The sequence below is a fragment of the Capsicum annuum genome, chromosome 10 (genome assembly GCF_002878395.1).
Source record: "Capsicum annuum cultivar UCD-10X-F1 chromosome 10, UCD10Xv1.1, whole genome shotgun sequence".
Lineage (NCBI taxonomy): Eukaryota > Viridiplantae > Streptophyta > Magnoliopsida > Solanales > Solanaceae > Capsicum > Capsicum annuum.
Genome location: NC_061120.1, coordinates 192,639,714 through 192,656,294, shown reverse-complemented (window position 1 = coordinate 192,656,294; position 16,581 = coordinate 192,639,714). Strand labels below are relative to the sequence as shown.

The 16,581-nt window shown below is 31.2% G+C and overlaps 2 protein-coding genes across 2 annotated transcripts; one reads left to right on the top strand and one right to left on the bottom strand.

Moving 5' to 3' along the window:
- Positions 1–3,946: 3,946 nt before the first annotated feature.
- Positions 3,947–6,441, bottom strand: LOC107843464. Its single transcript, XM_016687771.2, has one exon. It carries the CDS (start codon positions 6,070–6,072, stop codon positions 4,654–4,656), a length of 1,419 nt encoding a protein of 472 aa, XP_016543257.1. The 5' UTR covers positions 6,073–6,441; the 3' UTR covers positions 3,947–4,653.
- A 9,191-nt stretch (positions 6,442–15,632) lies between these two features.
- LOC107844503 (uncharacterized mitochondrial protein AtMg00810-like) lies at positions 15,633–15,983 on the top strand. The gene has a single exon (XM_016688903.2). It carries the CDS (start codon positions 15,633–15,635, stop codon positions 15,981–15,983), a length of 351 nt encoding a protein of 116 aa, XP_016544389.2.
- Positions 15,984–16,581: the final 598 nt, after the last annotated feature.

Genomic DNA, 16,581 nt, shown 5'->3' with positions numbered 1-16,581 from the left:
TTTTCAAAGCCATAATTGTGACTTCTAAAATGAAGCTATTACAATTACATGATTTAGTATATTCTTGTTCGACATGTCCCTAATAACCATTAATAAAAAATAATCTTTAAATTTATATATACTTTTAAAAGTTCAATTCAAATGAATCATATAAGAGAAATAAACATGAAAGAACTTTAACGCCCAAAAGATTCTTATATTGATAGCTCGCAAGTCACGCCTACAAAAGATTTATTATGATCCAAATTATTCTTCTTAGTTGTATTCATCAAAATGTCTTTTCTGTTATCATCTTAGGTCAACGAATTAGTTGAACTAATTTGATAACTTGGAGGAAAATTGCGAAGATGACCAGAAAAAAAAGGAAGAATAAGAATAAAAATAGAAATGATCTCATAATGCATCAAACACATCTTTAAATAGAGGTATCAAACACTCCTTTCTCCTAGTTCCTCTTCCTCTATATGCTCACCATCAATGATAATATCATGTCGTACTAACTATGAACATGTAAGAGTTAACACAACAAAATTTTATAACTTCAAATCTAACTAAATGACAAATTAAACAAATGAACCTGATATATAGATATCTTCATGTGACTATATATAAATTTCGTGTCTACTCCATACAATAATCTTTAACTTCAAAAAGTTAATCAAACAATGACCAAAGAAATTGTGTACTGTCCCATTTTTCACAGAAGATGTTTGTTCATCATTAAGGAAAAAATTAAAGTAAATATTTTCTGCTTAACAACACAAGAGAATCAAATAGAATTTACTAACCGAAATAAATTATAACTCACTAAAAATAAGTTAGTAAGAACAATACAAAAAATTTAAAAACTTTAATATTCAATACGATGCATAGATCAATTATAACTCTTAATAAAAAACTGCTACTCTTACTAATATATAAAGGACTTTATGCATGAGTCATTTAGTATAATTCTCTTACATGATTCTGTCATATTTCTACTCAAATAAATTTTACGATAATAAAATTGTAAAAAAAAAAAAAAACTCCTCAACTCTTTTATCTCTAATTTGGCTATATGACGAACCAAACACTATTTTCAATGGACATATATGTATGTACATTTCATAGGATCAATTATACGAAATTAGTTTAAGAGAGTCTTACAATTGATGCTGAAGGTAAGCTGTAATTGTGCTATCAAAAGAGAAAATAAACTGAAAGAGAAATTAGATGATAATAATAAATGTAAGAAGAAAGACTTGAATCAAAATCATCAATTAAGAAAAAATTATGACCCAAAATATTATTCCTTAAATAGAATTCTAATTTATATAAGGTAAAATTCAAATTAATCTAGAGGTGTTAAACATTATTTTATTTAATTTTGGTAAACTTTAATTATACAAGGAATTTAAACAAAAACAAATATAAGCACGATCTTAACTCCCAAATTCAAATCAAATATGGATTGAATTTTTTTTGTAATTTTTTGTTTATTATTATAAATACAGTGTAAAGATGATTTTGGCTAAAGTAAAGACTTTTAATGAAGGGCAAAAAGTTTAAATTACTTTTCTAATGTTCTTCACATTTTTAATATATATATATATATATATATATATATTCTTATTGGGTTATCGGTTTACCCAATAACCCAATAAAAAAAAATAAACCGAACTAATAATTCAATAATTTTTTTTTTATAAAATCATTAAAAAATTATTAACCCAATAATTCAATAACAATAAATTAATAACATTTTTATCAATTCGATTTATCGATCGCTTCGATTTTTACATATGACTTATTGCCTCGCCAAGAAGTTTTTGTTCTAAGGGAATAAGTTAAAAGGCCAGCACAAAATAAGATCATATGTGCCAATTATCCATTTGGCTACTCTGCAAAATATTACAGCCGCTACCCAAATATACTCTAATTATATATAGAAATAGTGTGTGAATATTATATGTGTATATATTAATAAACGAAAAATATAAAGCTTCGATTGGGCGGCTATACAATGTAAATCTATCACTAATATGCTCTACTGACGTCCAGTCAGTGTAGAAACAATTTACTGATTCAAAACATCATATTTAAATGTAACTCTGACAATCAGTAGTTGGCAAAAACATGAAGAAACAAAAGAACAAGAATTGTTGAATGAATCCATTTGCTTGCTTTTCAGAAAACTGAAAATTGCACAACTTAATTAAGTGCCACATGTTGCATCCTCGATTTTCAATGCTTAAGGATTTTAAAACTAATTTACTTTATTTATAAACTTTTTAAAGTCGAACTAGGTGATAAAGTCAAATGATTAGGTGGATTATATAAATGTGATCATGACCTTGAGCGTTCACGATCGAAAAAAAAGGATAATAAATTGCGAAAAGTCTTACTTAACATATATGTTATTCAAACTACTCAAAAATATTATCGTATTTGTCTTTAGATCTCTTATAATACTCTATTTTGAAAGTATCCTTTAGGTACCATTAATATTTTTAAGAAATCGAAACAAGATGTCTCAACATTGGCCAACTTCTTAAAACCTCTAATTCTCAACAAAGTCATTGAAGGTCTTACTAAGATTTACGGTCTAAATATTATGGGTGAAAGTCTCTCACATAATACGCCTTTGTTCAGTTCTAATTAGTAATTACTGTCAGCGCCAAAATGTGGAACGGAAAATGACGGTAGATCTAAATCTGAAATCATGTGCTTATGAGACTAGGCTCCAGCTAATTAATTAGATATGGTAATGATTACGAGGTGCAAAAAAAAAAAACGCCTGACTTACCAAATCATATGAATTAGATTGTTTAATTAAAATGAAAATTATTTACTTTCTTCATTTAAAAAAAAATGATCTACTTTTTTTTTTTTAATTTATTAAAAAAAAATGATCTTTTTTCTTTTTTGATAATATTTTAATTTCAACTTTTCACATGACATGTTTAAGACCACAAGATTAAAGGGCATTTTGATACATTTGATATAACTTTAATTTAAGGCCGCAAGATTCAAAAGTTTCTTTATTTTCTTAAACTTTGTATCAAGTTAAAGTAGATCATTTGTTTTTAAACGGACGAAGTAATTGTTAAGAGTCAAAGATGCATCCCTATACAATGCAGAACAATTAATCATTACAAGTTCTGAATATATTTTGGCTTATTATTATTACAATTTTATTATTATTAGTAATTATTATTGATAATTGTTGTATTCAGGTCAGATTTCACGAATTTGACTCTACGGGATATCTGTCATCATCCATCAGCAACATATATCACGTAAAACTATCCATAAGAGTAGAATAGATGAGAAAAACTCACCTAGTGTTTTTATCTCTGCTCAAATTTAAGCCCCATAGCTCATGATTTTCAATTACTTCATCACCATTAGACTACATCCACAACAACAACAAACCCAGTATATTTTCATCTAGTAAGGTCTGGGAGGATAGAATGCACGCAGTCTATACCACTGACTCTACATTAGACCACATCCCTTTGAACTATTTTTTGGCTGGCAAAGATGATTAGGTGCGTCAATTTTAAGCTACCTTTAGTTTATATTGATATCAGGTTCTATAAAAGTTGTATTATTTGCATCAAAATTCAAATACTTGAAAGACATGGACAATGAAAAGTGTCAATGTTCAAACTTTCGACAATATAAGCATGATGAGAATAGTCCCAAGACTTGGCCTGAATTGATTGGGGTTTTAGGCGATGAAGCTGCAAAGTTGATCAAAGCAGAGATGCCAAACTTACAAATCATCCAAATCATCCATCCGCCTTGGGCGTTGACTCAAGATCTTTGTTCAGATAGAGTTCGGATTCTTGTTGATGGTTTCAACAGAGTCAGTATGCCTCCAAGTATCGGCTGATCATCCGCGATATGATTTTCTTTTAGTCAAAATGAATCGAGTGTTCTTGTGATTGTGGATTGTGATAAGATAGAATCGTTGTTTTCTCTGAGTCTTTGTTTTGATTGTTACCTAAAAAGTTTGGTTTTATGTATTGTGTCACTGTTTCACTTGGTGTTTGTAACTTGTAAGGATTGGTTTCTATGTTTTGAAGATGTAATTTTCTTTCTGAATCTTTTCTTATTCATAAGCATAATATGTGTTGCATGACCCCAACATCCTGCATATGACGACTGACGAGGCCCTAATGATGGTCTAGGTTGGAGTCATGGTCGAACATATATAATGTTTGCTTGATGGGCTTTAAGAAATAAAATGACCCTCTTGCTATGGTATATAGCTTTTGACACGATGATAAGCGTTTGATACTAATAACTGGTACTCGTGGCTCGGCTCTTATTCATCATTTACAGTAACTATGCAGAACAATTTGGAAATGATGATTTCTTTCTCGTAGGTATATATATTCAATATTAACACAAGGAAAAAGTGAATTAATCATAAATCAAAACCTTGAGAAATGATATCATTTATACATACTTATCAGCATGAAACTGTTGCAGATACCCTGCTAAAAAAATAGGAAAGCTGGAAAAAGTGAACCAAAAATTGTACGTATTTGTATTAAAAAAAATGTGATTACTTTTCCACAGCCCAATGAATCCTAGGTAATTTGTGCCATGGTCTAACTACATGATGGAAAAAATTCACCAGTATTTTTCAAAAAAAATCACGAATCATGGTTCGCTCCATTGTCGATTCTCACACTTGTAAATGCAACTCAACGCGACTAGAATATCAGCAATGGCAGCTTCCGTCTTCTCTTTATCCGAATAATGCAATGTCTGAAGCAACAAAACGGAAGGCTTGATATCGAACTTTGTCTTCTCTAAATTCCGTTCTAGCTGCCAATTTATGGTGTTATGAGCCATTGGTGCTAGCCATTCCATGATTTGCTTCAATGCATCCCTCCATCCCTCAGCTAACGACTCGTCCTCATCCATACACTTCAAATTCTTGCTCAATTTTGATCTCACTGTTTTCTTCAGGTTTCCAGGCAACATTTGGTACAAATTTTCTCGTGAATTCAGGTCTACAGTTTCAGATGGATTCGAATATTTCTCTACTAATGAGATTACATTAGCATAACGCAACGCGAGCCCTGAACCACCCAAGGTTAAAGGCCCTGCTGCGTGAAACACCCTGTTGTTTTTTGCCAATTTTTCTGATCCAAAACCTTCATCGTCACATAAGAAAAATATCGATTTCCTGCTGTAAAATCGAACCAATGTAGGCTTAGACGTGGTGGGAATTGGCCCTGACCGCGAAATGACCTGTTCCCTTATTGGTTCAATCAAACAATTCTCAGGTTGGACTTTGATAATCTCTTTCTGCTGAGATGCACGCATGTTGCGCAACGAAAGAGAGGGGAGAACAGGAATATAAGGCCCGAAAACAAGGCAAATTCGAGCATATATTATGCAAACAATCCGCGCCATGTGACCAACGCTCTTATCAAAAGTTTGATTCCATAAAGAAATCTCCCTAAATTGACGGACTTGTTTCCTCTGCTGTTCAAGTTTCTGATTAAGCATGTCCAGATTGACTTTCTGCAACTGCCCTGACGCTTTTCTTTCCTTCCACTGTTTCATTTTACGGTCTGAAATCTCCAGCTCCGTCAAATTCTCCAACGCTGAATACAATCCAGAGGTCGCATTGATCAGTTTCTCCATTTTATCAACTCTTTTTTCAATCTCCTTCGACCCATATTCCAGTTTCCCAAAATCAATAATCCCCAGTTTTAGATCCGTATATACAAGATCAAAACGATTTAGGCCAAAATCAGAGCACTTATGGCCTAATCTAGCCACGGCCGCCGCGGCTTTATCAAGATCTTCAAGCCTCTCAGCACACGCAAGGCTATAAAGAAATCCATCATCTTTTGAATTCAAATAAGCCACCCCGCGTGACTTCATCTCCTTTTTAAGCTTCGATATCTCGGAATCTGAAAGAGACTTGTATAAACAAAGCAATCTTGACATGATTTTCGCCGTCTCAAATGCCAAGATTCCCATTTTATTCACATCATCTGCTATTTTTGAACTCTTATTATTGTTGACGGAACTAAGCCAACCCATTTTGGCAAAACCAACCATTGAACATAGATGTATTATATATAGATAAATGGTATGTTATAACATCAATTCTTTTCTTCTTAGCTTTTTTGTGATGAAAAGAATGGTGGAAGCTGCAAGAATGTAGAGTATGGAAATGGAGGGTATATATATATATATTTGAGGAGGGAGCGGTGAGAGAGAGCTTCGAATGATCTTTTGGGAGTGTTGGATTGTGTTGACGCGTTCGGACGGTTGGACATCTATAGCTTCATCTTTTTTTTTTCTTTTGGACAGGAGTAATAAATAGTGTAGCGGAGTGAAGAATTCAAATAAGGGAATTTAAAGTTATAAAAATTATGTTAATAAAATTTAACAACTTGTGTACAATTAGAATTTTCTATAATGAAAATCTTAGTAGTTCAATTACTTGACTCCCATTTTATAATTTTTTTCCTCAATTTCTTTTTAAAACTTTTTATAACGATGTTGTTTGCCTCGATATTTATTTTAAAAAAGAAAGTCTTTTTTTTATTAACTTTTTAATTCTAATTCTTTGTATGATATGTTTAGAACTGAAAAATTAAAGATTATTATAGTGCACTCTACGTAATTTAGTTTAAGACCGAGATTTAAAATTTCTTATTTTTTAAAATTTTATAAAAAGCAAAATCAAATAAACAAATTAAAATTAAGAAAACAATATAAAAATTGAATCCAATGAACACTAGGCTGTTAAAACAAAGGAGTAGTAAGTAGCTGTTAATGTATTATTTTATTTGATTCATGTTAATTTGATACATTTTTTTAAAAAACTTTAATGCTGAAGTATTTATCAAACTAACCTGATTAATGAGATACTTTGAAATTCTAAATTTAATAAGTATTAGTAGTTTATATAGTTATTGAGAAAATGGTCAAATGATCCTCCAATCTATACTCGAATTCTCAACTACACACTCTAACTTCACGTGGATCCTATTACCCCCTAAACTAATTTAAAATGGTCATATTTTCTCCCTAAATGTTGAGGTGGCAAGAAAGGTGTAGTACACTCTCTTTGAGAGAGTGAAAACGTCTTATTTTTTTTTTTTAACTATTTTGCCTTCTTTCACCTCTTAATTTTCTAATTTTTAAATTTTTTATGTTTTCTATTTATTTTTTCATTTGTGTCTCCTTTCTTTCGGGCCTGTTTGGATGAGTTTTTAATAAGTAGCTTATAAGCCAAAAATCATAAGTCGGTATTACCCTACTTTTGGCTTTTGGCTTTTGGCTTATAAGCACTTATTTTGACTTAAAAATAAATACTTAAAAGCATTTTTTTTTATTTTGTCAAACACCACTAAAATTTTAAAAGTGCTTATAAGTTAAAAACACCTAAAAATAAGTTAATTCAAACACCCACTTCTTCTCTTCAACAAAGCACCATCACCGCAATCACCTTCAATCCACCATATGAGCTTCATTCCTCCACCACCAGGTTCCCATCCTCATCGTCCTTCCACCAAAAACCTCCTCTCACCTTTAAATCACACATTTTTCACCATAGCTTCGCTAGAATCCATCGAAAATGATTTTTTTTTGACATGTGAGAATAAAATCATCAACCATCAAGTTGAAAATTTAGGGTAGTTCAATATAGAAATCCTAGAGGATGGAACTTTATTGTCATTAATGGAGAGGTATTCATTGAATAAAAAACCCACTAATAAAGAAAAATTCATAACAAAATTGCAAGCATTAATTAAATTTTTTGATTTCAACATTATTCAATCGAAATTAACATTTGTGTCTCTCCCCGAATCTTCATCCCAGATACCCATTTACTAGCAATTCTCCAAATCTATTTTAAATCTGAAATGAAACTTAGATCTATTTCTCCATCGTCTTTTTCACTTTTGTGTTCGTTGCTGGAGAAGCTAAGAAGGTTAGGGGTGATTTGAGAATGAGTTATGAACGGGAAAGCTGAAAAGTTAAAGAGAATTTGGTAAAAGAAAAGAAAATAAAATGAAAAAAGAAAGAAAAAAAAAAGGAGAAAGTATACTAAATAAAAGTAATCAATTTTCTATATTAAAAATATAATATTATGTGGCGTAGACGTGACATGGCATGGTGCGGGCATTACACTTCTTGCTATAAATTTGAGTGTGAATTTTTAAAGGGGATAATAATTCTATTTTTAAATAGTTCAGGAGGGTAATAGGATCCAGTGAAATTGAAGTGTGTAGTTAAAAATTCGAGTATAGATTGGAGGGATATTTGACTATTTTCTCTATAGTTATTTAATATAGAAATAATATGTAAAAAATATTCATAAAATCATCTTGATTTTATAGATTGGATACATATATTAAATAACTATTTAATAAGGGAATCAATAAAAACGAAACAAAAGAAATATAAAAGATAGGTCGTTATAGAAATATCTGAGTTTATATCAAAAAAAATCTTCTTAACCCAATTTTACAAACTATAATTATAAAATTCAAAGAAGAAAGGAAGAAAAAATATTGACAGGTCGGTCAGTTGAATTTTACTGAAGAGGGAGATATTTAGATTGACTTTTTGTTGTTATTTTTCTGTAGCTATTAAGGAAAAGATGCCACGTATGAGGAATCTTGTTTTGTCAGTTAGGAAAACAGTTGGATTTGGTGATTTTCAAATGTTGGGTTTGGTTTTGTGTGAGACTTACTCTGTTTCTTTACTTGGTCTTATTTTGGTCCCATATTATTCACTTTCTAGAGTCATTCCAACTTGGTAGATAAAGTTAGATTGGAAATGACTGTATCAATGATTTATATTCATTTTTATTTATAATATTTATTTAACTTAATTTTTTTTTTTTTATTCAAGTCAAGTCATAAGGATTCATCTGAAACTCTTTTGAGAAAAATTATATGATATGTATAAAAATTTTTTTTTAATTATTCACTTTCTAGAGTCATTCCAACTTGGTAGATAAAGTTAGATTGGAAATGACTGTATCAATGATTTATATTCATTTTTATTTATAATATTTAGTGAACTTAATTTTTTTTTTATTCAAGTCGAGTCATAAGGATTCATCTGAAACTCTTTAGCGAAAAATTATATGATATGTATAAAAAAAATTTAAATTATTTTGTGTATATATATCAAAACAGATGTTGGTTTGTTTATTTAAACTTTTTCGTGTATTTAATTTTTATTTTTAAATTATATCGCATATATAGTTGGATTATTCACAAAATTTATGTGAGAAATATAAATTTTTAAAACTAATAACCTTAAGTGTACATTTTATTTTTTACTAGGCGGTAAAACTTTTAATATTTACCGTCTTAAGCATATTATATAGTCATAACATTTATGTGGCTATAGAAACTTATCATTAAAGATGTGTTTAGTAAGAAAAAAAACATTTATCACAAAAATATTTTGTTAAAAGAAAACAAGTGGGACTTTCAAAATTTATTTATTGGTACTTGATAAGCAAGCTAAAAAGATATTATTATAAAAATATTTATATGCAATCTATAAAAATATTACTCGTATACAAATAGTTGTGGTAGAGGGAGTTGGGGTTGGGAGGAGGGGGTGCAGGAGGGGGGTTAGAGATGACAGACTGAGGTGGTTAAGGAATGGGGGGCCATTGTGTGAGGTGATCTAGACTGACCAGACCAAACCAACTTGGTCCTGTCATATTTGACATCATGAGTGAAAGAGTCACCATTCAATATAATATTTGCAGATAAATTGTATATTGTGAGCATCTCAAGATTGAATTAATCAAGTATTACAATTACTATGAATGGTTCTCTGTTGCATTATCCAATTTGATATCCACTTACGTGTTAGTTATTTTTTTGCTTCTTAGGTATTTTTTGTAAGTCTAGATACTCATCCCTGATCTGTTTTTAGCAAATTAGTGGACTAAAACTGCTCCAAAATATATTTAAGGAATCATTTTGATTATATCCTCAAATAAGAGATTTTTTTTTTATCTAACATTTTAAGCAGATTTTTTAACAATATTTTGTCGCAGTTACTTTTACCAAAAGTAAGGCAAAGTTAAGTGATTTTTGGGTAACAAAACAAAAAATATTGACTTTTCAATAATGAACACAAAATTAGATGACCACTCATAAAATTTTTTCTCTTAAACTACTCATATATCAATGTTATGACTTATGACATGCTAATTAACCACAAGTTTTAGGAGTCTTTCACTTTTTTCTAAAATATTTGAGCCCACTCATATAAGTTGACATAAATCGAAATGACGGACATAGTAGAAATTATACCCTCTATTTTAGTTTCCAACACACTTTTAAATTAAAAAATAATTAATCAATTTTTTTTTCTTTTGAATTCTCAAAAGTATCCATCGCCGCTATTCTTTGAGTGGACATACAATGGATAAATTTGCTCTTATGTAATGGCTCAAAAATCATGTATGAGATGTAAAAGGCACTAGGCAAATCACGATACGATGAACTCAATTGAAAAGACATTTACAGGGGAAATGAAACCTCTCTTATAAGATACCACCAATTAGACCAACCCAATCAACCTCACCCTAAAGAATTGATGAATGCTTTTTTTTCCTCCTCAAAATTGATTTTTAGAGGCACTCATCTAATCTCAATGTAGTTTGTATTTTTTAATTACTAATTAACTTATAAGTTTCATGAAAAGGAATAAAGTATTAGAACTTAATTGAGCATTCAAACATGCATGTAACAGTGCAAAAGTCAAATTGTAATATCTTACATTCAAGTCTAGCGTGTATCAAGTGAGAATTATCATGCTTTTTACTTCCCCATCAACTCTTTACTGTTATATAAATCGTGAAAGAAGTGTATATATCCCAAAACAGTGGACTTATAATAATAATTCATACTTCAGTTTACATTGGAAAATTTCAAGCCCAAGACTGTGCATAAATAATGTTGGTTTTAGCATTTTAATATTATTACTTAATATTATTATGCATGATTTTTAATGTTATGCAGTATAATGAAGTATTCATGCTTGTTACTGCATCTGTTACATTTCTCTTATTGAAAAGCCATCACAACAAAAAACGTTAGGCAGCATGCATATCACGTTTTCAACTATGGCATTATGGGACATTTATTTGGAGTTAACAGTTTTTTTAAGCATGAACGTGCAGGAATATTTTTGTCATATAATGCACTTGATTTTTAGTTGTGATGGATCAATTTGATCACCATTTTTCTAGTGATTTATGTAACTTTCTTCTCATTATTTCTCCATTATCCTATTCTTTATGTTGGTGTAACTCATGTAACCTAAAAGTCATTGATATTCCATCTTTACTACCACTTATTAATTCTTATTTATTGCACGTAAAGCTTCCTCTCCTATAAATAGAGGTGGTCTTGCATATTTTTCTACACACAAAATTATAGAGAGTTTACAAAAGATGATAAAAAAGAGAGTTCATTAGTTGAAGGGAGGTGTTCTTTTTGTGGAGCTTTGAACTCAACTCTTGTCCAGAGTTGTTGAGTTGTTCTTTGTGAAAAGGTGGTTGTATTCTAGAGGGAACAAGTCAAGAAGATTAATGCTGGATCGGTGAAAATTTGTTGTAGTGGGCTTGAATCTTCTTAAAGAGAGTGAGATATTTGCGCCTCAATCGAAGAAGAATAAGATAGTCTTTTTATTTTCTTGATCACTTATAATTTTCAGTTGTAATTTTTATTGTAATTTCACCAACAATAAATTATTAACTAGTCTTGTTACTAAATCTATGCATGTATACTTTACCAGTACACTATAACAAAGCTAGAATATCACTATAACAAAGCTAGAATATCATTTATGAGCTGGATAAAATTTAAGTAGCTTTTAGCAAAATTTATATTTGAGTTAAACTCTACTAAATATATATAGATAATTTATTGAGAATTTAGTAAAAGATGGATGTGCAAGAATATCAGGAGACATAAGATCAAGAATGAAAATATTCGGGAAAAGGTGGGAGAGACCTTCGTAGTGTTGGGTTCAAATTGACAGGGTGTCATGTGGAAGCTTATAATTTACAAATCATAGAGACGATAATTTAGACAAAGAGAAAACATACTAAAAAGGCAAATTAATAATATGATTTAATCAAATAACCTACATATTATAAACTAATATTGAGAAAAACATAAAACCTACTGAGAAAAATCTCTCTCTGAGCAAGACTTTTTAAGAGCTATATTGTTGATGTTATTGTGTATGGTATGAGAAGAGGGATCCTCAGTTTATAGAGGTACAAAACATTTCCTCAAAGAAAGAGATTAGCTAAATATGAAAGAGAATTACATTTTTATTTCAGAAAAAAAAAAGTAAAAGTAATTATGATGTTACTTTGATTTTCCTTTCAAGAAAATTAAAATTAAAATTTGATAAGAAAATTTAGACCAAAAATTCTAATAAATTCACCTTTTTTGGCTGAATTTTCTTAACAAAACTTGATCTGCCTTCTTCATGCCACGTGCATGATTTTGGTTCTTCGCATAATTTTCATATACTGTTGCTACTTGGCATACTTAAAAATGGAGATTTTTTTGGTTAAAAGTATATGAGCCATTTTCGGTTAGAAATATTGGAGCTCTTTTCAGGGTTAAATGTGAACTTTATTTTTAAAAATTTAGCATTGAAATTATTGAAAATATGATTGACAATTCGCTCCACGCGTAGTTATTTTTTTTCCTTTTGACCATAAAACTCTTCATTATCAATTTATCATCAACTTGATTGCAATTTGCTTTGAACTTATGTCTCCTTGTATCGTTGGTTCTGATACTCTTTGTTGGATTCAAAATTAAAACACGTCATACAAAACCTTAACATTGCAAAGAAAAGCGATGATAATTCAGATTACATAACATAAAATACTAAAAAGTATAATATTACTTTATGGTTGGTCATTGACCTACATATAACACTAATATAAAAGAAATATTAAAATTATGAGAAAGAAATCCCTCCCAAACAAGATCTTTTAAGGACTAAATTGTGGATACTATTGTGCTATGGTATGAAAAAAAGGATCCTCAATTTATAGAGGTACAAAACTTTTCATCCAAAAGAGAGGTTAGTCAAATTTTGAAAAGAAATTATATTTTTCTTTCAAGAAAAGTAAAGTAGTTATGGTATTATCTTGTCTTTCCAAGAAAAGTAAAATTCAAATTTGATAAGAAAATTTGGGCCAAAATCTTAACACGTAGTGGATGAGAAGAAGGAAGCGGTGTTGAGGATTTAGTCAAGTGCACAACTGTTCCTTGATCTATTTTATATAGCTGAGTTAGTTAGAGTAGTTAAGTTTTCTAACAGTAATTAATTAAAAGCCAGCTATATGCCAGTTGTCAAGAGGTAGAAAATTACACACATGTATATGTATAAGGAGGACATCTGTACAGTGGAAGATAAGAGAAGATATTTTCAGCTTCTCAATTCCTCTTTTAGTTTTCTCTTCCTTTCTCTCTGCTAGATCTTTGTTTATCTATGAAGTTCATCTGTATAGTGAAAATCAACATGGTATCAAAGCTTTAATGGCTTGAATTCAGGTGTTTTCGTCGTCAATTTGTAGGCTTGTCCTTCTTTCTCTTCCTCTGTTTTTTTTTGTGTGCAATTGACAGTTGAATTTTGAATCGATTATCGATATGGCAAATAATGCAGCTGAGGATCGGGGATTAACTGCACCAATAATTGAAATTGACTATAATCATCCGTTGTATTTGTACACATCTGATGGTCCAGGGTCTCTTTCTATCGAAATTCAGCTCGTAGGAATGAAAAATTACAGCCCGTGGAGTCGTGCGATGAGACTCGCACTATTAGGGATAAATAAAATTGACTTCATTGATGGAACGATCCAGGGCAATACATATGGATCTAGTTAGCAGAATCAATGGGATCGATGTAACGCAATCATTGTCTCATGGATTATGGGCAATGTAGCTAAGGAAATATTAAACGGAATCCTATTTTGTTCAGATGCACATCTAATTTGGTAGGAATTAAATAAGCGATTTGATAAAATCAATGGCTCAAGTATTTATCAGCTGCACAAAGAAATTTTAACTCTTTTTCAAGGCACATCATTTATTCTGGTGTATTACTCTAGGCTCAAGGACCTTTGGGATGAGTATGATTCAATTATTCATCCTAGACCATGTGATTGTGAGAAATCTAGAGAATCAGTTGAGAATCTTCAATATCAAAGATTATTATAGTCACGCTCGCAGTCAAATTTTGATGAAATCGCGACTACCTAGCATTAATCAGGTTTATGCTATGCTGGTGCAAGATGAGAGTCATAAAATGACGGCTGGAAGTTCCTATGCTCGAACAGATCAGGTAGATCCTACTGCATTCTACAGTTCTAAGATTGACACAGCTCCGGTTGATCATGCAACACTTTATGCCTCGAGAACTTCTGTTCCTAAGCCTAGAAGAAATGGTCATTTGTATTGTGATTTTTGTCACATGAGAGGACATACAAATGATGGATGTTTTAAGCTAATGAAGTGTGATTCCTATAATCAGAAAGGATATATCAAGAACACTTGTTATAATCTAAATAGCTATCCAGCTGATTTTAGAGCTAAGAAAAGGTCACCAGTAGGAAGTGGATATATAGTTCAAGGAGAATCTGACAGCATTATGCCCCAGACAGGTAATGCTAACGGTAATGGTTGGCATCTGGGAGAGTCAGGCAATAGTGTGCCAGCAGCATCCTTGACTATGAATACTACACCTATGTTCACATCTGAGCAGTACAACCAAATTCTTAGCATGTTGAATAACACTGGACTCAATGGTCAAGCATCAACCACATCTACTAATAACGCATTCATAGTAGGTATTCCCACTGCTAGTAATGGTAAGAAAACTACTGATAGTTGCAATGCAACTACTGATAGTTGCAATGCTGCATTTTTTAAATGAATTGTTGATACGGAGGTCACCAATCACATGATTAATAATGACCAAATATTATTACCTGTCACAAAAGTAGGGAATAATGGGCATATGCAGTTGCCTACAGGTGAATCTGCTAGAGTTACTCACACAGGAAATTGTTCTATGATTGGAGGTGATGTGATCAAAAATATTTTATGTGTGCCATCTTTTAGGTTCAATCTTTTGTCTGTTTCAAAATTGACAAAAGAACTAAACTGTGTATGTTGATCAACTCAGCTAAAAAATAGATCAATCACAATGTATGTTGATGATCTCCTACACACTAAATCTTTCTTATAGTCTTCTTTCAATATTAAAGATCTTGGTGATTTGAAGTATTTTTTAGGCATAGAGTTTGCCAGAAATGGAGAGGATATTTTAATGCATCAAAGGAAATATGTTATTGAGCTTATTTCTGACTTAGGTTTGGCAGAAGCTAAACCAGTTGGTGCTCCTATGGATCAAACACTTAAGCTTACCACATCAGAGTTTGATTCCTCTTTTCCGATAATCCATTATTACTTGATCCGGGAGAATATAAAAGATTAGTGGGGAGACTTTTTTACTTGACAAACACCAGACCTGACATTGCTTTCCCTGTACAATGCCTCAGTCAGTTTATGTCCAATTCCAAATATTCTTACATGGATGTAGCAATCAGACTTGTGAGGTATGTAAAAAGGTCACCTGGTTTTGGGATTCTTCTATCAGCTAACTCTTCTATAGATTTGACTGCATTTTGTGATGCTGATTGGGCTTCATGCCCTAATACTAGAAAGTCTATCACAGGTTTTCTTGTTAAATTTGGTGATTCCCTAATCTTATGGAGATCCAAGAAGCAGTCCACTATATCGAGGAGTTCTACAGAGGCAGAATATAGAAGCTTGGCTTCTACTGTTGCTGAAATTGTATGGCAGATCAATTTGTTCAAAGTATTAGATATTCCTGTTTCTCTACCTGTTCCTATACATTCCGACAGTAAATCTGCCCTTTAAATTATTGCTAATCCGGTCTTTTATGAACGTACAAAATACATTGACATCAATTGTCATTTTATAAGGGAGAAAGTCTTGCAACATTTGGTTCATCTGATTTTCTTGGGTTCTATTGAGCAAACTATTGATATACTTACAAAAGTTCTATCTAAATTGCAGCATGATTATTTGCTTTCCAAGCTAGGCATGAAGAACATTTTCATTTCCCGTAACTTTAGGGGGGTGTGGAGGATTTAGTCAAGTGCACAACCTTTTCTTGATCTGTTTTATTTAGCTGAGTTAGTTAGAGCAGTTAAATTTTCTAACAGTAATTAATTAAAAGCCAGTTGTATGCCAGTTGTTAAGAGGTAGACAATTACACACATGTATATATATAAGGAGGACATCTATACAGTGGAAGATAAGAGAAGATATATTCAATTTCTTAATTCCTCTTTCGGTTTTCTCTTCCCTTCTCTCTGCTCGATCTCTGTTTATCCATGAAGTTCATCTATATAGTGAAAATCAACAGGCGGGACTGAGATATATAATTTTAGCAAATGAAGCGGAGATACATAAATGTCGCAGTAACAAGAAATGTAAGGCTGATGATAACGGG